This window comes from Anser brachyrhynchus, assembly GCF_964034855.1.
Source record: "Anser brachyrhynchus genome assembly, chromosome: 17".
Taxonomy (NCBI): Eukaryota; Metazoa; Chordata; class Aves; order Anseriformes; family Anatidae; genus Anser; species Anser brachyrhynchus.
The window spans coordinates 14,634,299-14,657,915 of record NC_137710.1 but is presented as its reverse complement, the minus strand read 5'-3'; the positions used below and the strand labels follow the sequence as shown (position 1 = coordinate 14,657,915).

The following is a 23,617-nucleotide window of genomic DNA, read 5'->3' as shown; positions in this document are numbered from 1 at the left end:
AGTGTGGGCATCAGAAGGGGCTGAGAGATTCTCCTTCTGCCAGAAAGCACAGCAGCGTGGCCGTGGTTCAGACCACAGGTGCCTCTAGCCCAAAGAGATACCCTGGGAGGAGTAAGAACAGGATGCCAAGATACTCCCCTCCTCTGCCCGGTGCTCCCAGAACCAAGCCATCTCCCTCCAGGCTCCTGCCTCCCTTGAGCCCGCATCTGCTTTTTGCACACTCGGATGCAGCTGGCCAGGGCAGAGGCAGCCGGTTTGCTGGGGGATGTGCACACGTGGGTAACTCCCCCTCAGGAGGGGAGGCTGCTCTAAAGCCTAAGCACAACACCAGGCAAAACTCCTGCCACATGCTCAGGGGGCTTCGCCAGGCCCCGGGGCAGGGGCTCGTACCTGTGGTGCTTGGGGTCTGCGGTTACAGTGATAAAAGCTGGTGCATCCTCCATGGCATCAAAATACTCCGTCTCTTCATCTTCGTCACTGGCCTCTCCTTTTGAGGACTGCACACTCCCTGTGGGCACAAAGGGTTTGAGATGCTCAGCTGCTGCCAGTCCCCTTTGGAGCCCATCGAGCACAAGTCTCACTGTCACCGCTGTCCCCGGTGTCCTCCTGCTGTGTCCCCTCCAACACAGGCTTCCTTGACAGCTTATCTCACACTAGCCTTCCTTGCACGGACCCCTCCTCTCCATTCCCCTCCACAACGAGAGGATGCCGTGCCGGTTTCCAGCTCCTAAAACCAAGAACGTGCCCTTGCAGCTTGCATCCTGCCCCCCGGTCGAGGCACGCAAGGCTCCGTGCCACGCTCAGGGCCACCTCCAAAGCGTCACCAGGCTGCCCAACCAGCTCCTGCTCCAGCATCGCCACGTCTGCTGGGAAATCCAGTTTGGCTTAAAACAGAAAAAAGAAAGCCAAATGTTTCAGCTGTTGCTCAGACAGACTTCCTGACCCTTGGGTTTTCCAGCCACGCACTTATAAACATTTCTCTTCCCTGCTGCTTGGGGAGAGGTCACCAGGAAGCCAGGAGCCACACGTACCCCACACACCCCCCAGACATTAAACACGAGGGGACTTTGAGACCTGGTGCTGCTCCCTGAGTCCCACTAGCTTTGCTTCTCTGCCACGAAGTCACTGTCCGAGCAGCCAGGGCAGTGCCAGGCATGCAGCAGAGCTGACAACCCCTAAAACACCCGTTCCCCAAACCTCCCAGCACAAGCGCAGTGGTGTTTTTGCCTGCTGCCACCTCTGCCTGCAGCCATTTCACATTAAACTGTGGCCTTACGAGGTGAGCCATGTCCCTCCCCATCACGGAGACGTGGGACCCCAGTCCGGCCTGGGGACTCTGGGTGCTACGCCTGCTCCAAAATGGGGACAGCACATCCTGCAAAGTGCTGCTGAGGCTGCGTGCAGGGACGAGGACGGATGCCGCGGCCTCAGCCCCAGCCCCATGCTGCTCGGTTGTTTGCAGGGTACGGCACCTTCCTTCCCCACACCGTCCCTATGTGTCCCCCAAAGGAACAGGACCACCCCATGCAAGGGGGTTGGGATGGATTTGTGCCTTCCCCTACACCCCCCTGGCACCACCTTCGCCCCTCCAGCAGCAGCTCGCTTCTCCCTCGAGTCCATAAATCCTTTTAAAATAAGACACGGCTCTACTTGCAGCTTTTGGCTACCAGGCTGTAACTAATGTCTCCTGCAGGGAAGGAGATTTGGCACTACTCGCCAAAGCTGTAAGATTTTATTGCCCAATAAATAACTTCTGCAAACAGCAAACGAGTCCCGGCTGGGACAGCGCCACCCCACAGCCGTGACCTCGGTGGCCCTGGGGACCCCAGGTTTCCTCTGCAGCAGCCTGGGATGCTCCCAAGGGTAAGGGAGGAGGCTGCCAAGATAGCCTGAGATAGCAGAACCAAGCCAAGCTCTGGGGGCACAGCACTCTCCTGCAAGCACATCCTGAGGTCTGGGGAGATCCAAGCCCCCAAGCAAGGAGCAACGGGACAATGAGGGACAATTACGGAGCAACAGGCTCTGTAAAAACAAACACAACGGGCATGCAGAGCGTTGCTTGCGCATCCTCCCCATCCCCACCGCTGTGGCTCTGCCCCGTCCCGGCTCACCCTTGGCGGTGCCGGTGCTGCCCGCGCTGCCCGGGGCCCCGCGGCAGGCTCGCTCCAAGCTGTTGTGCTGCTTGGCTAGCTGCTCGATGGTCTCCTCCAGCCGGATCCTCTGCTCCCGCTCATACTGCAGCGCCCGCTGCCATTTGCGGCTGTGAGTCTCCGCTAAGTCCAGGAAATCGCGGCAAGCCTGGAGGGAAGGAAGGGAGATGTCAGCCGGGAGCTTGTCACAGGAGAAACGCCATCCCCGTGTCCTTGGGGCTGCAAACTGTCCGGCCCTGGCTGTCCGAACCCAAACCCAAAACTCCTCAGAGATGGAGGCAATGCGGACGGGGTCCTTGGGGCCAGGGAGCCCCTAGCTGGGCTCACACAGACAGGGATGCCCCCAGACCCCAAGCAGCCACCTCCAACCCTACTCCTGCAGGCACGGAGAAGCCAGGCAGGACGATGGGTGACAACCACAGAGCGGGGGGACACTCGCGCAGGGAGCCACAGCCCCTGCCCAAGGCCAAAAGCCCCACTGTCCCCAGCACGTGCTCACCGCCATGCAGGGGGAGCTCCAAACGATTAAAAACCGGAGAATTTTGAGGGTCTGACTTTCAACCATCCGCAAGACTCGGTTATTTACGATCTTTCCATCCACTCGGATTTCACAGGTTACTTATTCAGCTCTTTTGGGCTGGCAGATGGCACCTGAACATCGAGTTACCTCCTGGCCAAACAACAGCAGGGCTTCAGCTTCTGTAACGCGGCCCCAGGTTTTACCAGGATCTGCCCAAGAAAAGCTCTGACTCAGCAGGTTCTCAGCAAACCTTCGGATGGGAGCAGGATTTGAGTCTCATCCAGGGAGAGAAGTTTGGTAACATCAGAAATGACGCAGCACGATGCCGCAGCAAGCAGCACGGAGCAGCAGCTTTCGCGTTCCAGGTGAAGCAGCGCGAAGCAGAGGGAACAAACGTCCCACGGCTACGCAGGAAGACACAGGGGACAGGCGCGTGTGCCGACATCCCAACAGCCAGCACCGAACCGGCTGGGGGGGATTTAAACCCTCGGGCACCGCCACGGCCACGCAGACCCACACGCACCCGAGCTCCATAAACGTTCCCCAGTGCGGGTCCCCTGCACCCCAGCCACGCTCCCACCCCACGTCCCCAAGCCGGCTGGGACCGCTCAGGTCTGACCCCGATGTCTTCAAACCCAGCCAAAGCTGAAGCCTCCAAGAAAACCCCTTTGCTCCCCTCCCTGCACCTTCCCAAACCCCGCCGGCACCAGTGCAAACCAAACCGTGCCCCGAGCTGGCAGGCTCGCCTCTTTTATTACGCTGATGTGTTGCAGTAAGAGGATGAAAGCAGAAGGGCAAGTAATCAGATAGCGGCCGCGACCTTCCCAGCCTGGAAAGCTCATTACCTGCTCGGAAGGTCCCAGCCCGCGGGCAGCCGGCAGGGAGGTGCCAGCTGTCCCTGTTCAGGGGCTGAGTGCTTTAAAATGATGCGCCAAGAGATCTCCTGGCATTATCCCGCTGCGACCCAACGCCAGTGGTGAGGTTGAGATAGGAAACGGAGCGTTGCTGGTGTGACGGTAAATACGGGAACGGGAGGGAATTAGAGATGAGCTGGCCTGGCCACGTCTGCAGGGAGCTGGAAGCCAAGGGGATGTGGAGGAGAAATCCCAGGACCCAGCGATGGAGTCAGTATCCTAAAGAAAAGGCACAGCCCAAACCCCCTCGGCTCCTCCTGCCCCAGGGCTGCAGCGTCGCCGAGGATCCAGGCTGCATCCCAGACGGGATGTCTGCACAGCCTTCGCTTACAGCCCTATAAAAAAGTCCACGCGACTGAGAAGCAGCCATCAGTGCCGCACGCTTCCTCCCCAGAATCTGGGCCAAGCCCTGAGCATGGATGGCGCTGGAGGTTTCGGGAAGATGGCCGGGACGGTCCCCGCGCTGCCAGGCGTGCCCTGGGGCGCTCCAAGGGGGTACCGGGAGAGTGCCCTGCAGCACAGACCCTCCAAGCCCACACCCCCAGCTGCAAGCAGCAGCCAGGCAAACTGAAGTTATTCCTTTGGTCTTACACCTTAGAGAGGTGCCAAAAGGCACCCGGAGCCCAAGCCCCAAGCTGGGGGAGCATCACGGCACCAGCCCGTGAGCTCTGCCGCACCACTGAGCCGCTGACGGGTGCAGAGCCTTTGCAGGTCTCCCCAGGCTCCTCCTGCCTCTCTCTAGTCCCTAAATCAGCATTTTCAGGGGTCAGTTGTCACCATTTAGGCTGTCCACACCTTCAGTGACGACACGCCAGCTGCTGTGGGGACGTGCGGGCGTTGCGTTAAGGCAGCAGCGCCGGCTGGGGCGAGGAGCAGCTTTGTCTCTCCCCAAGACAAAGAGCCACGTGCAGGGGGCACCACGAAGCTCCGCCGCGCCCTGCGATGCCCCGCGAGGCTGCAGCCCTCCCCAGCCACCAGCAGTTGCCGAGCACCGCTCCCTGCTGCCGTCCGCTGAAGGACGTGGCACAGCTGACTTCTTTTGTGTGGTTAAAGTTGCAAAAGCCCGAAGAGCTGCACCTTCCCCTTCCACATGCCTTCTCCGCCCTGCAAAGCCGTCGGCAGCACGCTGGCCCCAGGTCCCTGGACGCTCTGGAGACGGCTCTGCCCGCAGACAGCGGTGGCTGCGGCTCAGCGTGGGGACACAAAGGCAGGTCCCCGCTCTGGGCTGGGGTGGTGACATGGTGTCATCCCTCTGCTGGCACCCATCCGGGTGCTGCCTCCAGCCGGCTGAGCACCGCGGCCTCGCCGGGTGCCGCTGCGGAGTGGGAGCTGCCCCACGCTGTGCAAATGGCACCGGGAAGGAGCCCCGGGACCCTGGGGGTGGAACGCCCCGAAGGGACCGCAGGGGCTGCGGCAGCGCCAGGAGACAGCAGCCACGGCTGGGGGGAGTGCGAGAGGAGGGCAGCAGAGCAGAGAAGAGGGAAACGGGTGAGAAAGCAGCAGCCAGCAACTCTGCAAGGGTGAGGATAGAGAAACGCAGCCGCTGGGAAGCACTGGACGGGGCACCGGGAGGATCCATCCTCACCAAACACGACCCTGCAGAGAGCACTGAGAGCGCCTGAGGTGGCACGGGCAGAAGAGCCGCGGGTGCAGCTCAACGTGCCCTGCTCGCAGGACACCAAGGGTGGGAGGTGCTGCCCTGGCAGCGCCAGCCTGCCCCACGGATCCGTCCCACAGCCCCATCCACACCAGCAGTGCCCTGGGCGCCTGTCCGCGCTCCAGCCGAAACAGCACCCGGAGCAATGCTGCACCAACGCGCTGCGGGATGTCTCCCCTGTCCTTACCCCACCTCAAACGGGCGATGGCAGCGCCGGCGGGGAGCCGCCACCATCCGCTTCACCGCTCACGGGCATCGCCGCTTCCACGCCCACCGGCGGCCGGCCCTTCTCCCCCGCGAGCGGCCTTCGGAGGCTGCGAGCCGCCCTCCGCGGGGCTGGCACCGCACGAGGACGTGGCCGGGGAGCAGGGGGGCGGCCCTGGTCACCGATCTCCCCACGGTGACAGCGCAGGGCAGCGAGCAGCCGCCTCGGACCAGTCCTGGCGTGGATCAGGGTGAGCGCAGGGGACACGAACCCGAGGTGCCAGCGTCCCGGGTCACGGCCCATTCGTTTCGTTAATCCCTCGGCGCCCCGACGGTGCAGACAATTGCAGCCGGTGGGCTTTCTCAGGAGCAACGCCGCGAAATCCAGCTTATAAAAACCCTTACGGAGCAGTGGCTAAATTTAGCTAGGGCTGAACCTGAGCTGGATTGTGAGCGAGACAGAGCTGCAAATCCACGCTGTGCGGGGAGAGCAGCCCTTCTCACAGAGGTCAGTGGGCGAGAGGCCCCTGGGTGAAGGCACCGCATGGGAGAGCGCAGGAACAGTTTGCAGGATGGAAGCAAACCAGAAGCAATTCCCCAACAGGGCAGAGGCACAAGATGTGCTTTAGTGGAGGGCGCAGCCGCCCTGTAGCTATCACAGCCATCTGCAGAGCTCGCCCGGGGCCGAGCGCGTTGTGCCCCATATGCCCACGCCTGCCCCGACGCAGCGGCCGCGTTTCAGCACGCCGATGCCCAAACCTCCGGCAAGGCAGGGAGAGGCCGGCAGAGGGGCTGCTGTTCCCATCCCACACAGCATCACACTGCCGGGAACCTGGTTTTAATCCTCCAGGTTACAGAGGGGCAAAGGGGGGTGCAGGAGGGGCCGCACCGTGCCCCGACCCTCGCTGCGAGCTTGGAGCGAAGCCTCCAAGCCTCCCAACCTCGCAGCCCCGAGACCCGATCGCTTCTTGGCATCCTCACAGCACAGAGCCAGGGCTTGGGAGCGGCAGCCCGCACCCTCTGCACGCCACGAGCGTGTCTGAAAATAACGAGGGAGGAAGCAGCCCCGCTGAAGGCCGGGCAAGGAGGCTGGGCTGCCTGAGGCACCGCCGAGCATCCCAGCAGCTCCTCGCCCCGCCATGCGGGCAGGACACCGGCGACTAGGGCTGACAGCAGGCGCCGCAGTACGGGCACCAGGTCCCGGTGAGCCCAGCGCCACGGAAGGGACAGCGGGCTCTTCCCTCCACAGCTAGCACAAGGTTTTGCACTACATCCTAACTCAGTGCTGGGCGGTGGGGCTGCAAATCCCCATAAAGGCATGGTGGAAAAGCGCCCTCAGATCCCTGCGGAGGGCGGCAGGATGCCATCGAGACCCCCCCCAGGGAGCAGGAGGCGAACGCCGCCGTCAGCAGCCGCGGTCAGGGTGATCCAGCACGACTCACGCGCTTGTCACAGCACACACACCAGATTTCACAGCTTGTCGCAGCCTAACAGGAGCATCATTATCGTCCCACGGATTATTTATGTAGCTGAAAGCGATCACCCGAGGTCACCCGCATCCTGCTGGGGTGCCAGTGCCACACACCTGCAGGCACCTGGGACCTCATCGGGTCAGCCAGAGAAACGCAGAACACAGAGACAACAGCAATTGGTGTGAACGCACCCAGGTAAATGATCACATCACGTCTGCCCTGGGGTTTGAACCGCGGGGGACGACAAACCTCCCGGGAAGCACTACCGAGGCAGAGATGTCCCCAGCTCCGGCCCTCTGATGATGGATGCTGAGGGACTGTGCGATCATGCCTGCGATCCCGCCTGCGCGGAGTGCCAGAGGAACAGCCCTGCAGGTCTGATCCTTGGGAAGCAAAACACCGACCTGGGGGGCACAGGGTGGCGAGGGAGCGATGTCTTCTGCTCCTCAGCCAGCCCCTTCCTCTGCCCGCCCGGGACACGCATCGCTCCATCGCCCGGGCGTGACGTGGGAGAAGGGAGCTGCCAGCTGCGCTCAATCATCTCTTTTTCAAAGGTGCATTGTACGGCAAGGGCTGCTGCTTCATTCATCGCAGGGAAGAGCATCTTGCTGCTTTGCACGCGTCTGGTGCTGCGTAGATAAGTGCTCCCTTCCTTCCTGGGCTCATCAAAACCCAGGGACACATCTGCGCTGCTGCTTACCAGAAAATATCCCAGGGGAAGGGCCATTTCTCATCCTCTTTTTAGCTCAGAACACATTAACATCATGTCAGAGCCCCAGTCGTGGGGCGCAGCATAAAATGCAGCACTTTGCATTGCGAGCAGTGAGATATGCACAGCGTTAGCACAGGCAGAGGGTTAATTTGTCTCCCCTCCCCGCCCCCCCCCCCCCCCCAAACACTGAGCACAAAGCAAATGGGAAAAAAAGCAAGGACAGAGCCGGCCTGAATCCCAAATCAGCTCGCACAAGCAGCCGGATGGCAACAAGACGCGGTGGACATGGTGTCAAGTGCAGCCGGTGGTGCCCCCAGCCAGGCCCACGGAGCAGCAGCACAGCAGCAGGAGCAGCAGCGCAGGGGAACGTCCAGGGGACACAGATGGCTGAACCGACAGCAAATCCCCCCGGAGCCCTTGGAGTGACCCTCAGCCGCCCGCCCAGCAGCACGCCAGCTGCCCGAGGAGGGCACAGGCACGCCGAGAGCTGCTTCTCTGCCGGGAAGGGCTGGCAGCAAGAGGAGAGCCTGAAAGGTGCTGGGCTGAGCCCCACCAGCTCTCGGCACCACCACAATTAAGGACGCACGGGCATGGGAAAACTCATTAATGCCCCAAAAAGGGGAGCAGGGAGACATGAGAGCAGCCAGAGCTGGTCCAGCCCACGCTGCGGTGCCCTGCAGCACGCACGGCACTGCGCCAACGGCAGCGTCTCCGCCAGAACCCAACGCTCACCCGACGTGCTCCCAGAACTGCTGCTGCTCCTGCAGGAGGACCCCTAGCAGCTCCCTGCCAGCACCCGCATCCCACAGCACGTCCCAAACCTCGCGTCTCAGCAGCGCCTGTTTCTCTCCCGGGACTGCGACTCCCCGGACAGCCAAACGGAAACCTCTGAGATGGAAAGACCTACAACTGCCTGGGGGGCAGACCTGGTCTCACGGCTGTCTCTCCGGGGGTTTTACTAACTCACTGCGATGTTTTTGGCTGTGCACCTCAAGGCTGTGAAGACAGGGGCGCTCCCCTCCGCCAGGCAGGCTCGGCGCTGTTAACGCAGCCCCAGTGAGGGCTGGTTGGATGGAGTTCAAGTCAGCTGAGGCTCTTGACTGGAAGGTGCAAGGACTGCTAATTTGTCCCCATAAAGCGGAAGAGCTGCTATTCAGGTTCACAGACTAGCAACCGCGCTGCTTTGAAAGAAAAGCGCTGCCGTCATGGATTACTCACGCCAAAGCTACAGGCTTGTGCCTGTGCACAAGCCCCTCCTGCAGAGCCCCGGCAGCGTTCACCCAGTACCCCCCGCTAAGCCCCCTCTGAAGCCCCTCAAACCAACCTCAGCCCAGGTCCAAGCAGCTGGGGCTGGCCCTGCCTCGACGGCTGGATCCTGTCTGCAGCCCCGGCCGCGTAATCCAGCCCTCGCAGCAGAGAGGATTAGCGAGGAGACGGTGGCAAATCCCTCGGTGCAGCCGCGTTAACAGAGGCTCCTGCGATCCCTCGGGCACGCAGGCTGCTGAGCCCATCACCGCCGCGTCCTCGGCAGGACAGAAGCCCTGGTCTGCTTTCCAAAGCACTGCTCTCTGGCAGAAAAACAATTAAGGCATTTGCTTAATGCTTTGGTGTGCCTGCGGCACTGCCCGTACTCAGTCCCGAACCGAGCCAGGCGGCACACCGCAGCCCCGCCGGCCATGCCAGGGGCGCGTGGTGTCGGGCAGGAAGGTGTGCGGGGAGCTGGGTCCCCGCGGAGCCAGGCTGCCACGAGCGGCTCCCTTGCAGGGCTTTGCTGCTCTCCTTCGAGAACGCTCACGTCCTCGGCTTTCCTTCCGGAGGCTCTCACCGCCCGGCAGCCAGATCCCTCCAGCTGCACGCCACGGCTGCTGCGGTCGCTTCCTTCCTCTCTGATACCCGCACCACCAAAACCAGAGCGGGGACCCGACCCCCAGAGCAGGAACCTGCTTCCCAGCTCTGTCCGGACTCAGCCAAGGGGCCCAGGAAGGCCAGATCTCATCCCAGATCTCATCCCCTGGGCTTGCGCTGCCCTCCGAGCAGCCCCAAACGCCTTCATGGTTAAACACAGAGCCAGGCTGGAGAGTTGTCACACTGCTGCTTCGGCCCCTGCCTTTGGTGAAATGCTGTAGGGGAGGGAAGGGGGTACCTGTGCCGGCCCTCAGCACACGCAGGGATCTGATCCCAGCCTCAGCACGCTTCAATAGCTCTGTCCTGCAAAGAGGAAGCGCACAGACAGATCTAACAGGCTCCTGCCTGTTGCTGGCTGCTTCTTTTCTCCGACGGAGAGAATTCCAGACGCTGGTCCCCACCACCCGGTGAGCGGCCACGGCGGCAGCAAGCAGCTGCCATTGCCCACGGGCAGCTCCAGCCCTGGGCCCTGGAGGAAGCCATTTCACTTCGTCCCTTGGTTTCAGCCCCATGCCACGCGTGTGTGCCCACGGCCGGCTCTGCAGGGCGCTCCGCAGGGCGCTCTGCCGCACGGGGCCGCGAGGAGCAGCCGTGGGCGCCAGCAGCTCGCCCGGCGGCAGCTTCCCTCCCCTACCGCACTCGTCTCCAGCACTGCCCAGTGCCACAGCTTCCTCCCGGGCAAACCCGCGGGACGGCGGCGCCACCAGTTGTCCGTTCTCCTCGGCCAGACGCTGGGTGAAGGACCTGCAGAAGCAGCACGCTTCCTGGCCCATCAGCCCGAGAGGCAAACAAAGCCAGAGGTCCGACGGGCGGAACCACTGCAGGATGGACACAGCAGCGCGTCCCTTTGCCATCAGCCCTGCCACGTCCCCGTCCTGTCCCCGGAGTGCCAGCAGCCGCTGGGCACAGCACCGAGCTTTGCTGTGTCCCCGCAAAGCGGGCAGCGGCCACAGGAGGCGGCCACAGGAGGACGCGGGGACGGACCAGGACCAGGCTCCCCCAAGCAGCAGCGCGGGCGCTGCCCGGCTGGGCGGTCCCGCAGCACGGCGGTGCTGCCGATTAACGTGGGGCATTGCTGACGGGGTAAGTCCGGTCTCTGAGGTGCTCAGACCGCGGAAATCAGCCCCTGGCACCCAACAGCTGCCTGGGCAGAAGGGCTCAGAGCTCTCCTTCTCTGAAGCTGTAGTAGAGAAGTTACCGCACAGCTGAAAAAACAGGAGGGCAGAGCTGCAAGAGGCGTGCGGGGGTGCTGGTGAGAGGCACGGCCCCCGTCTTCTCACACGAGTGTCCGAGGAGAGCCCTGGGACAGAGTCCGAAGCCTCTCGGAGGTCAGATGGACACAGTGAGGAGGAGGAGGTGGAGGAGAGGTGCGAAGCCCCACGACGTGGTGAGGACAAAGCTGCGGAGCCACCTGCAGGAGCACTAGCTCCAGGAGCACCACCTGAAAGCTCGAGGTCCCGCGGCCACGTGCAAGGTCTGAGGGTGAGATAAGAGGGCAGGAGGACTCAGCGACCCCAGGGAACTGGGTCACAGTGCCAAGCCCAGCCGCAGGGTCGCCACACGAGCAGCCCACCCAGTTACTTGTTCATCAGCATCCACAGCAACACAGACCCCTCGCCGCAGCCCGGGATTAGGGCCGGGTTAGAGATTTAATCGCAAAGCCACGGGCTTTCTGGGTCACTGACGTGGTTTTCGATGCGCTGATTAGAGCACACGGGGCGGCGCAGCACAGATAACTAACCGGGCTCCTCCTGCACCTCCACCGCTGCAACAGGCCCAGGTGGGAGAAGCTCAGGTTTTAGGCAGGAGGGCACCCGCCGGCGGCTGCCGAGGGCAATCCCTGCCCGTAAGGAAGCAGCCCCAGGAGCAAAGACGGCATGTGCTCGCTGCAGCGCCTGCGTTAGTGCCAGCGCTGTGGGGATGTGCAGCGGGCAGGGCTCCTCCAGCCCCCCAGAAGGGAAGGGAAGGAAGCGAGCACGGATGTGCTGGTGCGGCCGTGCCCGGTGTAGCAGCACCCTGCAGGGCGAGCAGCCCGTTCCCCAGCAGCACCCGGCTCCGTGCAGGGACCCAGCCGGGTTTGCAGCAGCATCACCCAACCACCACCGCGGCGGCTTTAAAATGCAGGCGGTCACCCCGGTGCCCGAGCCTCCCCAGCGGGGCGATGCCTGGGACCCCATTCCCTATCAGCTTCGGGCAGCTTTGCAACCCAGCACCGGCACAGGCGGGGGTTAAGCTATCGCCAAAGCCACAAGGATGATGCACGAGGCTGGAGGCTGCTGCGGGGAGCCCAGCGCCGCTCGGAGCACGTGCCCCGCATCAGTCTGCTTTAACGCTGAGACAATTGTAGGAGTACCGATTAATCACACCGCCACCCCCACGGGGCCGCAGGAGGCTGATGGCACTGAAACAGCAGTGAATTTGGGCAGGGCTGGCACTGGAGCGCAGAGGAGCGGCCCGCCAGCAGCTCTGGGGAAGCGCGTCCTTCGTGGCGTCACGGAGAGGGTGGCAGCGCTCCGGGCGGCCTTGCTGCCGTGGGAAAGGGAAACCCGCGCTGGGGGTCAGCCTGGAGTCTCTTGTAGGGACAGTGGCGGAGTCCTTTGGGTCCCCGAGACCGCCTGCCGCACACGAATCTCGTCCCCAAACGCGACACCTCAGCGCCTCGCGGCCAGCACCGCACCCTCGCCCTCTTCGCACGGGCTGTGCCCACGTGCCTGAGCCTTCCTCCCGCTGCGTCCTCCTCCTCCCGCTGCCGGGCTGCTCCCAGGCCTCGAGGTACAGCACCAGCCCCGCAGCGACACGCAGCGCGGCCGAGCCCTGCTGCTCCCTGTGCTCACATCAGCCCTAAAAAAGCACAAAGGAAAAGGAAGAGAGCGGGTGTTGCACGCTTGCACGTGGCTCAGCTGCCTCTGAGCTCTGCCGTAGCAAAACCCGCTGCCTTTAAAAGCCTCTTTCCAGCAACACCCACAGCATTTCAAGCTCTTCCTGACGCCCCAAGTCGCTTCCTCGCCGCGTGCGCGGGGCCCCCGCCTGCTGCTGAATCCCGAGCCGGGAGCTTTCTGCGCCGGTTGGCATCGTCCACGCCGCTCAGCACAGGGCTCTCTCTCTCTGCTCCTCCAATTACCCCCTCAATTTGTTTCCTCTTATTTTTACGTACCTCCCACTCCTCCCCCACGGCAGATTGCTGTTCTGCGTCTCCGCTTTGTCGCTCCTCAGGCTCCGGCGGCATCGGCTCGGCCGAGCTCTCCCACGTGTCTCGCCCGGTGCGTTATTACGCAAGGCTTCAAAATAAGGACGGAGCGGAGAGAACGGGCAGCTGGCGGAGGTCTGCGTGCAGATTTTGGGGCTGTCCCGCTGTCTTTCCAATCCTCGCCGGGACCACAAAGGTCCGGCACCTCCAGCTCTCCCCTGCCCGAACCTCCCCCCGCTATCCCTCGCACAGGAGCAGCGGGGCGAGGAGGGGGGGGACGACCTCCCAAGGAGAAGGGGGGGCTGCAGAGGGCACCCAGGCCCCCAGGGGCACGCACGGCGCGGTTGCAGCGCGGAGGTCACCTTTAACAGCGAAGCTGTTGTATTTACATATGTATTTACTTATTTCTACTCACCTGCCGCTGCCCCCCGCGGCGCGGGGACATTTACATAATCCCATCGTACCCGACCGGGTGGAAACGGGACCGGGATGCGTGCCCGGCCGGCCCCATCCCTCACCCACTCCTCATGTGGGTCCCAAATCAGAGACAGACCCCACGGAGCTCTTGGTACACTGAAAGCAGCTCGCGTGGTCCCGAGGGGCCTGCCAGGACCCACGTGGGCACACAGACAGCATCCTCCCCGCCACTGCCAGGAGATGGCTTGATCCCATGTGCTTTTCCGCAGCGAGGTTTAACGTTTCCATCTGGAAGGTTTCCGTAGCTCTGCATTGCACGGAGCCACCGCTGCCCCAGGAGGGGCCGTCAGCAGGGGCTTCCCAGAGGGCACCGCCCCGTGCCAGCGAGGTAAATCGAGGTGCAGAAATGCTCACAGGGTGTGTACGCAGGCTGTACCAGCAGCTCTCCCCACCCGTCCTGGGGGTCCCAGCTGCATGGGGTTGGGCTCTGCTCCTGACCCTGTCGCCTCACTGCACAACAAGGGGCTCAGCAGAAAGCAGGGAGAGCCGCGAGCACCCCCCCACGGCTGCCACCCCGCTCCCGCCCTGCTTCTTCCCCGTTACAGCCTCTTCCCTTCTGGTGTCTCCCCCAGCGGCTCAGCAAACATGGAAAAGGACACCGCTGAAACACACCCCGGACACCCACCAGAGCCACAGCCCCTCTTTACTCCGCGTTTTGGACTCGCCAAACCACGCCGAGTTCCTCCCATCCTTTTTTTTTTTTGCACTGTTCCCCACCGTCCCGGCAGCCAAGCCCTCGCTCAAGCCTTTGTCACGCCACAACCCCCCGCCGCCGCCTCCTCCTCCTCCTCGGCCTGGAGGCAGCAGGTATCGCCCTGCTTGCCCCTTCCCAAGGGGCTGCTGCCAAAGCCCTCTCCCCAGCTGCTCCTGCACCCCCTCGCCTCCCGCGGGCACCCCCTGGCCGGGCACACCGAAACTCCGAGGAACTCGGGGCAGCAGCAGCAGCACTGCACGGGGACCCCCAGAGCTGCTCCCCAGCTTGAAGCGCCGGCTCGGGAAAGCCGCTCCCCAGCGAGCGCCCGGCGCGCAGCCGCCGGGCTGATTATTCCTCTGAGCACACACAAAATGACACACGGCCTCCTTTTCGCTTGGGGCCGGGACAGCGCTGCTCCCTTCGCGATTCCCCGAGCTCTCCCTTCATACGTGCCTGTCAGGCTGGAATTTCCTTTTTCCTTTCAATTCTTTATTTAGTTTCGCTCTCTCCTCCCCTCCCCTCCCCAGGGAAGCCAGCGCTCCTGGGAGGGGCTGGTTCGCTCCAACAGAGGCAGCCCCACAAGCCCCGCGTCCCACCAGAAGCCGTCTGAATGCGGGTGGGAAGCCCGGCGGCGCTGCGCAGGGCCGGGAGCAGCGACCAGCTCCAGCAGGCGGCTCGGGGAGCGCACAGCCTGGCACCGCGCAGCCCGTGAACACCATGGGCTTAAGGCCCTGGGTCGCACGAAGCGAGGAGCACGGCTTCACTGACAGCGGCGACGGCGCAAGCGACAGGGGGACGTGGCTCCGAACCTGCAGCAGGCTCTGAATCGCTGTGCCAGCCTGAAAGCCGCTGCCAGCGGTGGCCAAAAAGCCCCCAGCACCCCAAACCTCTGCTTTACCACGCTCTGCATCCAAACAGGGGGTGGCCAGCACAGGACCCGCGCTGTGCAGAGTCTCAGCCACCCCGAGGGGGTCGGCGCCCGTGCCAGAGGGGAAGGGCAAAGGAAGAGGAGGAGGAGGAGAAAATGCCTCGCCCTGCCTGCTCGCGACCGCGGCAGCACTCACGTTGATCATAGCATTGGAGGTGATGCGGAAGAGCGTGGCTCGCTCGTTCACCGCCTTGATCTTCTCGCCGCTCTCGGCCGGCAGCTTCAGGTTCTCCAGCTCGCTGAGCGAGCGCTGCAGGGCCGCCCCGTGCTTCGCGATCAGGTCATTGCAAGTGCTCAGGTCCTCCAGCTTGCTCGAGAGGGTTTTCAGCGTGCCGTGCAGCTCGCTCTTGTCTGACTGCGAGGCGGGCTCCTCGTCGCCCGAGTCATCTGCAAAGGGAGGGATGGAAAAAAAAAAAAATAGTTTCCATGGTTACCCCCGGACTGTACCAGCGGGCAGGGGGACCTCCTGCCTCCTCCCGCCTCCTCCACGCAGGCAGGGATGCGCCGGGGCAGAGGGAAGGGCACGAGCCCGGCCCCGACCCCCTGCTCGGCCGCCCCGCTGGCATCCCTCTGCGCCGGGACGCAAAGCCTGGCACCGCCAGCAACCTGGGACGGCACCCCAAGGCGTCAGGAGGGCTCCTGCCGCTGCCACCGGGACTCAGCTCAGGGCTGCTAAGGCTGAGGGACGGGGGTGACACGGGAACGGTGTGCTGGTGGCACGGGGGAAGGCGGCCCCTCTCCTTGTACACGTCTCCAAGAGGACGGAGCCGCTGGCTCTGCCAGGAGCGCGTTGTGCCAGACAAATCCATTTCACCCAAGGGACAGGTCCTAAAAACAGCCTCCACCCCAAACCTTCCCCCGCTTCGGCGGGCAGAAAGCCGTGATCAGCATCTGTCAGATACGACAGGAATGGTTACAGCTGCAACTCCAGAACGATTAAAAACAGAAAAGCAACCCAAACGGAGCAGCACGCCTAACTTAGAGGCCGCTTCAGAAGGATGGAACAGGACAAGGAAGCAGAGCCCGAGACCAAGGCTTGCCCTGCACAGCTCGAGGGTGGGAGAACAGAATCAGAGCCCCGCTGGGAGCGCAGCGAACAGATCCAGCAGCAAAACTGAAGCCAGCAGTAAGGAAAAGTAACCAAATCCCCCCCCAGGGTCTGCTTTTCCATTTTCCAAGTCTTTCCATCGCAGACACCTGGCAGCTACCCCAAAACACCATTACTTCTGCGTGACTCCAGGGGAAGAACCAGATCTGGGATTTCTCTGTTTGCAGACACGAGCGATACTTCCCAAAGGCAACCTCACCTATTTACGAAAACTGCAAAAACTGCGCTGTAGGAGCGCCAAGCAGCAGGAAGCATCTTTCTGCCTGCCCCCAGGCAGCATTTAACCCCCAAATCCCCCCCCGTCCCCATTTTCTCGCCACTGCACAGAATCAAACGCCTGGGTCTGACCGTGCCACCTGCGATGCTGCTCTTTGTGCTCAGCTGGGGACCCCCCAGCCATGGCTGGCCCGGAGGAATATTCCTCCCCTTCTCTGTTACACAGCACCTGGGAGTGCCTGAGCTCAGAGAGACCCAGCTCAAACCCTGTAAGTCACGGTAAAATAAAAACATCACTCACCAGCAACATAATTTGCTGTAATTAACTGAAATCAGCGCACGGGAAGAAGGGAACATGAAGGCACGGTTACAATTAAATCAGAGCAAGCTGAAGGACAAACATTTTTGCAAAGCCCCCAAACCGCCTCCGGCACTCACCGGAACGGAGCCGACTCCGAGGACGCGGCTCCAGCCCACGGCCATGACCGCTGGGACCCTTCCAAGCCCTGCGAGACCCCAGCCCAGCGGCTCGGTGGTGAGAGCACCCCCGGGGCTGAGCGGAGGGAGCCCTGCTGCCACCCTGCCTCCAGCCGGGACCCAAAAGCAGTCGGGTCAGGCAAAGCCGGCCGCTTCCCAGCTGGTTTCTCGGTGCCACCAGGACGCTAGCGGGAACGTTTTGGGGACAGGGCTGGACCCTGCGCTGGCATCGGCCCCTTCTCAGCCATCACCTCCCACCTGGGGGAGGACAGCCCCAGTGAAACCACATCACCATGAGGCCACCACCGCCTCCGGTTAGCACTGGAGACGATTTATCACGCCCAAGTTGCTGCTACTGCCGCGGATAAAGGACTCGCTCATCCGGAAAGGTGAAGCAGCCGCAAGCCCTGGCCTGGAGGGCTTGGCTTTGAGTATGGCCAAGTGCCAGGGCACTCAGGGAGCTCACCCTCATTCAGGCCTTTCTAACAACTCAGCCAGGAAAAAAAAAAGGCTTTGGTTTGCTGAAGTACGTGGTGAAACACCTCAGGGATCAGGAAACACCCACGGAGACAGAGACCGTTCAGGTCTCCTCATTTGAGGACAAAAACTGCCCCAAATCCGCAGCAGCAGGCAGGGATGCGCGTGCCACCTGCCCAGCAAACTCACCCCGCCGGGGGCTTCCCAGTTTCAGTGACTCAGGCTCACAAACGCCCTCAGGAACTGGAGAAACCGACAGCCCCTGGTGCCGGGGAGCTCGGGAGGGAGCCGGCAGAGCTCGGACCGCAGGTGGGGCGAGGGCAGCGCCCGAGAGATGCTGCCCTGCGCCTTCACCGCTGCGTGGCCAAGTCCCCAGGTTTGCAGCCCGCCTCCCCCAGGAACACACGCAGCTTTTGTTTTGATGCGCGTGCCTCCTTCGCACACTACGCACCCGGGCCCCCGCGACCCTTTCATTCCCTCTTTCATACTTTGTTTTGACTTGCGAACAAACTTAAAGGGAATCTGTTTTGATTTTTATTTGTAGGGCACTGGCATGAACCAGTTGCTATAGGAACAGCCAGCCTCGCTGCAAGCTTGGAGGATTATTTTTGGAGCCGTGATGCTATTTAATCTGTGTAAAATGGATCAGCAGCCGGCGGCCGTAAGCCTCCTCGGGCTGTTTCTCAGCCCAGCAGCCCTAGAGAGCAACACCAGCCCTCGGTGCCCGCAGCACCAGCTCACGAGGAGCCCAGTAAGGCTCCCATTATGTCCCCGTTTTCTGCCTCCTGAGCTCCCCTCAGCTCAATACCGCTTGCTGTTTCCCCAGTGCTGGTGGAAAGCTGCACGCTGGCTGGAGGGGGGGGCGTTTCTCTGCGCTGCAGCCTTCAGGGACACCGGTGACACCGGAGGTGGCAGGGGAGTGGCCGGGGACCCCGTCACGCCGTGCTGGCCACGACAGCAACCCAAGGTGCTGCTGCTCACAGCCAGGGTATTTCGGTGCTCCCGTGGATGTATGGAGCCAGGAGAGAAGGGACCTCCTGGTCCTCTTGTCCTTTTGGGAGAAGGGGATGGACCAGGAGGAGGTCCTGGTCAGCTTTTCTTCTAAAATTCCCGAACTACGTTCATAGTCCAGTGGTGACGTCTCCAACCCAAAGCCACACCTAGGGCATGTGGTTAGTCCCAGAGAGCTCCTATACCATCGCCGACCTTCCTCTCTGCTGCTCTGACATCCTGACCCGTGCTCGCCCTGTGAGCAGAAACCTTTTCTGTCCTGGCTATCCTCACTTCCAGAACACCCTCTGCTTCCTGCATCACCTTTAACTTCTCAGGGGATCCCACCTGGCTTTCTGCTGGTAGGTGAGCTGACATGGGAAAGGAGGTGTGGGATTGGGCGGGATGGGTGCTCCTGCGCCCACATCAGCCGCCCACAGCCCAAAAGCAAACAGCGCGCTGCAAGCTGCCCTCCGTGGCCGGAACAGAGCTGTGCTGTGAGCACCCAAGGCACTGAGGCAGTGTCCCCAGGCACGCAGCCCCCTTCCCACCAGCCGGGTGCCCCCAGAAACCCGACAGCACAAGGGAGCAGGCCGACACGTGAAGGATGCTAAAACAGCAAATCTACTGCTCCTGCGTGGTTTGGAGAGGGGCTCCGGCACAGCTGGCTGGTGCCAACATCACCAAAACGTTGACGTGGAGCTGGGCAGAGGCTTCAAACTTCGCAACGGATTACAGAGTAAGCCTGTAGTGAATGGGAGAACGGTGTCGGTGGTTTTAACGAACTCTGCAGGGCTAATGAGCTTCTCGAAGCAATAACCAGGAGGGCACAGCCCCCCTGCTCAGTGCTCTCCTAGGCAGGACAGACACAGGCATTAGGGGCGGTTTTCCCTGTCACTATGGAAGTGCTGCAGCGTGCAATGTCCTTCCAACCACACACTTCAGACTCTGGGAGATGACTTCGCCTGCCTGAGGACAGCGGCACCCAAAGCATCAGCAGAGAGCATCCGCCATGGCAGCTTCCCCGGGGAAAGTCAGCACAGCCCGTGAGCTGCCTCTGTCCAAGCTTTTTCTTTTCTCTCTCCGTAGCTGTCACCAGAGGTCTCCTGGAAAGCCCTGAGATCCCTTCATCACCTGAAGTGCATGTGGAATACTGCCGGGCCCGCAGGTCAGAGGACTGCAGAAGAAGCCAACTCAACGTTTCCACCTTGGTGTCTTTAGGAACTGGATCCAACCAACCTGCGCTTGATGCTTCCAGGCCGCCAGCCAGCAGCACACGATTGTCATCACACATAACGAGGCTTCCTATTGAAAAAGCAGAGCTTCAGCTTAGTAGGCTCAGATCTAACAAATGCCGGTGTTTATTGCCACCTGGGGTCACTGAAGACAGTGTCCAGTTCCTCTGCAGTGGAGGACGCGCCCAATGCTAGCGTACTTCTCCCACCTCATTTTGGGGCTAGGACCACCAGCGCCTTCGCCGGGCCTTGGCAGCAAGCACGCAGGGAGATGTTGGCTGCCAAATCACCACTGGCCATGGCACTGATCCCCTCTGCCTGGGGGCGACCCCGAGAACCACAGCCCCCGTCCCCCCGTCCCTTGCCTTCCTCCAGTCCAGCCCACACTGCGGGAGCAACGAGGGAAACAGCTGCTCGGGAGCCATTCTGTTCTCTAGGGCAGGAGAGGTTTGGTTCGGCTCCGTTAAAGCAAGCTTTGATTTTGAGGTTGGGGGGATTTTATGTTTGTTTTTACTTTTTTTCTTTCCACGTCTCCTGGGTTTGGGGAGGGCACAAAGAAACACGACAGGGGATGATGCTGCAAAGCTCAACGTGAAGCGAGCAATTTTCCAGACCCAGACTTCTGTTTTGCAGCTCTACCCTTTGTGCAGTTGCTCCTGACTTTTCCCATACCTGTCAAGGAGCTTTGTAGGTAAATGCAGGAGAAATCCCAACGCGTTTTGGTAGGAGCGTCTCCGAGAAATCCCATGCCAATTTGGTAGGAGCCTCTTCTCCTCCCCAGGCAGTACGGAGAAGGTCCGTGAGGACAAGCAAGCACCAAAGCCAACCTCGGCGGGGGCGATGACAGGCAAAAAAGCACCGTGGAAATCACCCCCACTGCACCAGGAGGCTCCGTCTGTCCCTCTGGTCCTCCTGCAACTGCTCTCCCTGCCGCCACCGCCCCGGTGCAGAACTGGGAGCCTTCCTCATCTGGGATTATCGCAGCGCTGGGACATGCTGATCCCCAGCCACTCCTCAGCTGGAGCAATTTCCACGTCGGCTCCAGAAAACTCATCTGCTTTCCTCACTTTTAATAGCTATGAATATTAAATGCAAACTGGTATCCATATTTAATAGTCTGGCCTGGCTGCCAAGAGAGGGATGAATTTTTACAGCACCCACAAAAGCAGGCACAGGCAGTGCTTTTTTGGTTGGAAAGAATTATGCTGGAAATTAATCATCAAAATAGCAGAGCAAATAATCAGTCATAAATCGTTCCAAATTTGGGTGATCACTTAGCAATTATCACCAACCTGGCAGGGATATTTCTTCTATTGCTAATGCAAACGGAAAGCTGTTCAAGCAAATGGATGCGTAAAAATAGCAAACATTGGCTAGTTGTGACAAGCTGCGACATTTCCTCAAGTCACTCGGTGGGAGCAGGTGGTGGGAGCGAGCCGAAGGCAGCACTGGAGCCCACCATGGGGCTCTGCAGAACAGACCCAGAGCTCAAAGACCTTACAAAACGTCCCACCAGGCCCATCTGAAATCCGTAAGTATTGTGGACAGAATCGAAATGCTCAAGTTTTGAAGAAATTCAAGCCTAAGGTCTTGAGAGAGCTAGTGTAAGCTGGCCCAAGGTTGGACCAGAGAGCTCCAGAGGTGCCCTCCGACCTCAGGTGCTCCACAACTCTGTGGCAGGCGAAACTCCATCACTTCTAATAATCACTTTTGGTTAACCATCAGTCATAGTACACAGTTGTAATAAAAAGGAGAATCTAACATACAAAGAGAAGACATTCATATCTCGTTAAAAACATATTGAAAATAAGTATGTAAAATAGGCTAGATACCAAAATGATTAAAAAAAAAAAAGGGCTTAAAAATTTTTGGAGCCTTTCTTGGGATGACAGCTTGGCCAAGAGAGCAATCTGCCACTATGCTATGTTGAAATAAAGAAGGAAAGCAAATTCTTCAGTTCTGATTTTTAAAAATATTACTCCTTTCTCTTGATTTCTGTAACTGTGATTTTGTCAATCACAGAGTCATAAAATCATTATGGTTGGAAAAGACCTACAAGATCTTCTGGTCCAACCATCCCCCTACCACCACTATCACCCCCTAAACTATGTCCCTAAGTATCACATCCAGACTTTCCTTAAACACCCCCAGGGATGGTGACTCCATCACCTCCCTGGGCAACCCTTTCCAACACCTGACCACTCTTTCAGAGAAGAAATGTCTCCCAGTTTCCAACCTGAACCCCCCCGGTGCAATTTGAGGCCATTCCCACTTGTCCTATCACTAGTAATCTGCAAGAAGAGGCTGATCCCCAGCTCCCACAACCTCCTTTCAGGTAGCTGTAGAGAGCAATAAGGTCTCCCCTGAGCCTCCACCAGACTAAACACCCCCAGTTCCCTCAGCCGCTCCTCATAAGGCTTGTGTTCCAGACCCTTCACCAGCTCTGCAGCCTTCTCTGGACACATTTCAGGGCCTCCATGTCCTTCTTGTAGAGAGGGGCCCAAAACTGAACACAGTACTCGAGGTGTGGCCTCACCAGAGCTGAGTACAGGGGACCATCACCTCCTTGGTCTTGCTGCCTTCACTATTCCTGACACAAGGCAGGATGCCGTTGGCCTTCTTGGCCACCTGGGCACACTGCTGCCTCATTTTCAGGTGAGCACTGACCAACACCCCCAGATCCTTTTCCTCTGCACAGCTTTCCAGCCACTCTGCCCCAAAACCTGTAGGGTTGCATGGGGTTGTTGTGGCCAAAGTGCAGGACCCAGCACTGAGCCATGTTGAACCTCATGCCATTGGCCTCTGCCCATCGATCCAACCTGTCCAGGTCCCTCTGAAGGGCCATCCTACCCTCCAGAAGATCGACACTTCCCCCAACTTGGTGTCACCTGCAAATTTACTGAGGGTGCACTCAATTCCCCCAAATCATCAATGAAGATATTAAAGAGGATGGGCCCCAACACCGACCCCTGGGGAACACCACTCGTGACCGGTCACCAGCTGGATTTCACTCCATTCACCACCACTCTCTGGGCCTGGCCATCCAGACAGTTGAGAAGAAGGCATTGAGAAGCTGAGCCTTCTCCTTATTCTCAGTAGTCATGTTCCCCACCACATCCAGTAAAGGATGGAGATTCTCCTCTTACCGTTAATATATTTGTAAAAACATTTCTGTTGGTTTTTACCATAGGGGCCAGGTTGAGCTCATGCTGGGCTTTAGCCTTTCTGATTTTCTCCCTGCACATGCAAGCAACTTCCTTGTACTCTCCCGAAGTTGCCTGTCCCTTCTTCAACTGAACATAAACTCTCTTTTTCTTCTGGAGTCTCAGCAAAAGTTCCCTGTTCAGCCACGCCGCTCTTCTTCCCTGCCGGCTTGTCTTACAGTACATGAGGACAGCCTGCTCCCTCCTTGAAGGCTTCCTCCTCGAGGAGCATATGGCCTTCCTGGACCTCTTTGCCCTTCAGGACTGACTCCCAAGGGACCCTCCCTACCAGTATCGTGAACAATTCAAAGTCTGCCCTCCAGAAGTCCAAGGTAGCAGTTTTAATGGCCCCCCTCCTGACTTCACCAAGAACTCTGCCATTTCTTGGTTGCTCTGCTCAAGACAGCTCCCGACCCCCACATCTCCCACAACATCTCTTCTTGGTTCATGAACAGCAGGTCTTGTGGGGCATCCCCCCAGTAGGCTCACTAACCAGCTGAGCCAGGAAGCTGTCTTCCACACACTCCAGGAACCTCCTCGACCGCTCTGGTGCAACTGGTTGGAGCCAAACCTAAGAGAAGTGACGCTGCTACATGGCCCTATATTTCCTGCTTGTTTCTTTTTAGGACAGCAAACACCACAGCAACACAAGGACTGAAAAGACAGGAAAAAAAAAGACCAAAGGGATAGAAAGCAGCTGGGGTTAATGGCTTTGCCTCTCATCCAGGATAAATTACAGCTCACTAGGCAAATGAGCCCTGGTAAGAAAACTAGAGGGAGCCAAGACCCCAAAACAAAGATAGCGAGGCTGAGCCCAGCAAGATGCCTCCTTGGAAGGAGGGATGCTGCTGACAGGAGGTTGCAGAGGAATTTCTTCCAGGACATCAGAAAGTCAATGCAAACAAGGAGGCCAACCGAAATGATCAATAGGTCCTGACCTGTTCTGGCACTAGCCCCTCACTGTCTCTCCCTGTGACTGGGCTGTGAGGACCCATTTCCAAAGGAGACGAACAGAGCTGCTTGTCGTGTGAGCGCTGAGCAATGTCTTCGAGCCATCATCCTGGACCAAATTCTGCTTTATAAAACTGGAG

General features: G+C 60.1%; 1 protein-coding gene across 6 annotated transcripts in view; it reads right to left on the bottom strand.

The window, feature by feature from the left end:
- Nucleotides 1–23,617, bottom strand: part of OSBP2 (oxysterol binding protein 2) — a 96,232-nt gene that overhangs the window by 12,205 nt on the left and 60,410 nt on the right. For 3 of the 6 annotated variants that reach the window (XM_080559693.1, XM_080559695.1, XM_080559696.1), the window contains exons 3-6: nucleotides 19,328–19,393; nucleotides 14,957–15,207; nucleotides 2,112–2,298; nucleotides 391–508 (exon numbers count right to left, since the gene is read on the bottom strand). In XM_080559693.1, the coding sequence (XP_080415819.1) occupies nucleotides 391–508; nucleotides 2,112–2,298; nucleotides 14,957–15,207; nucleotides 19,328–19,393 (622 nt within the window). Of the gene's footprint in view, nucleotides 1–390; nucleotides 509–2,111; nucleotides 2,299–14,956; nucleotides 15,208–19,327; nucleotides 19,394–23,464; nucleotides 23,570–23,617 lie in introns of those variants that run through there. The other 3 variants (XM_080559694.1, XM_080559697.1, XM_080559698.1) reach the window with 2 other exon arrangements.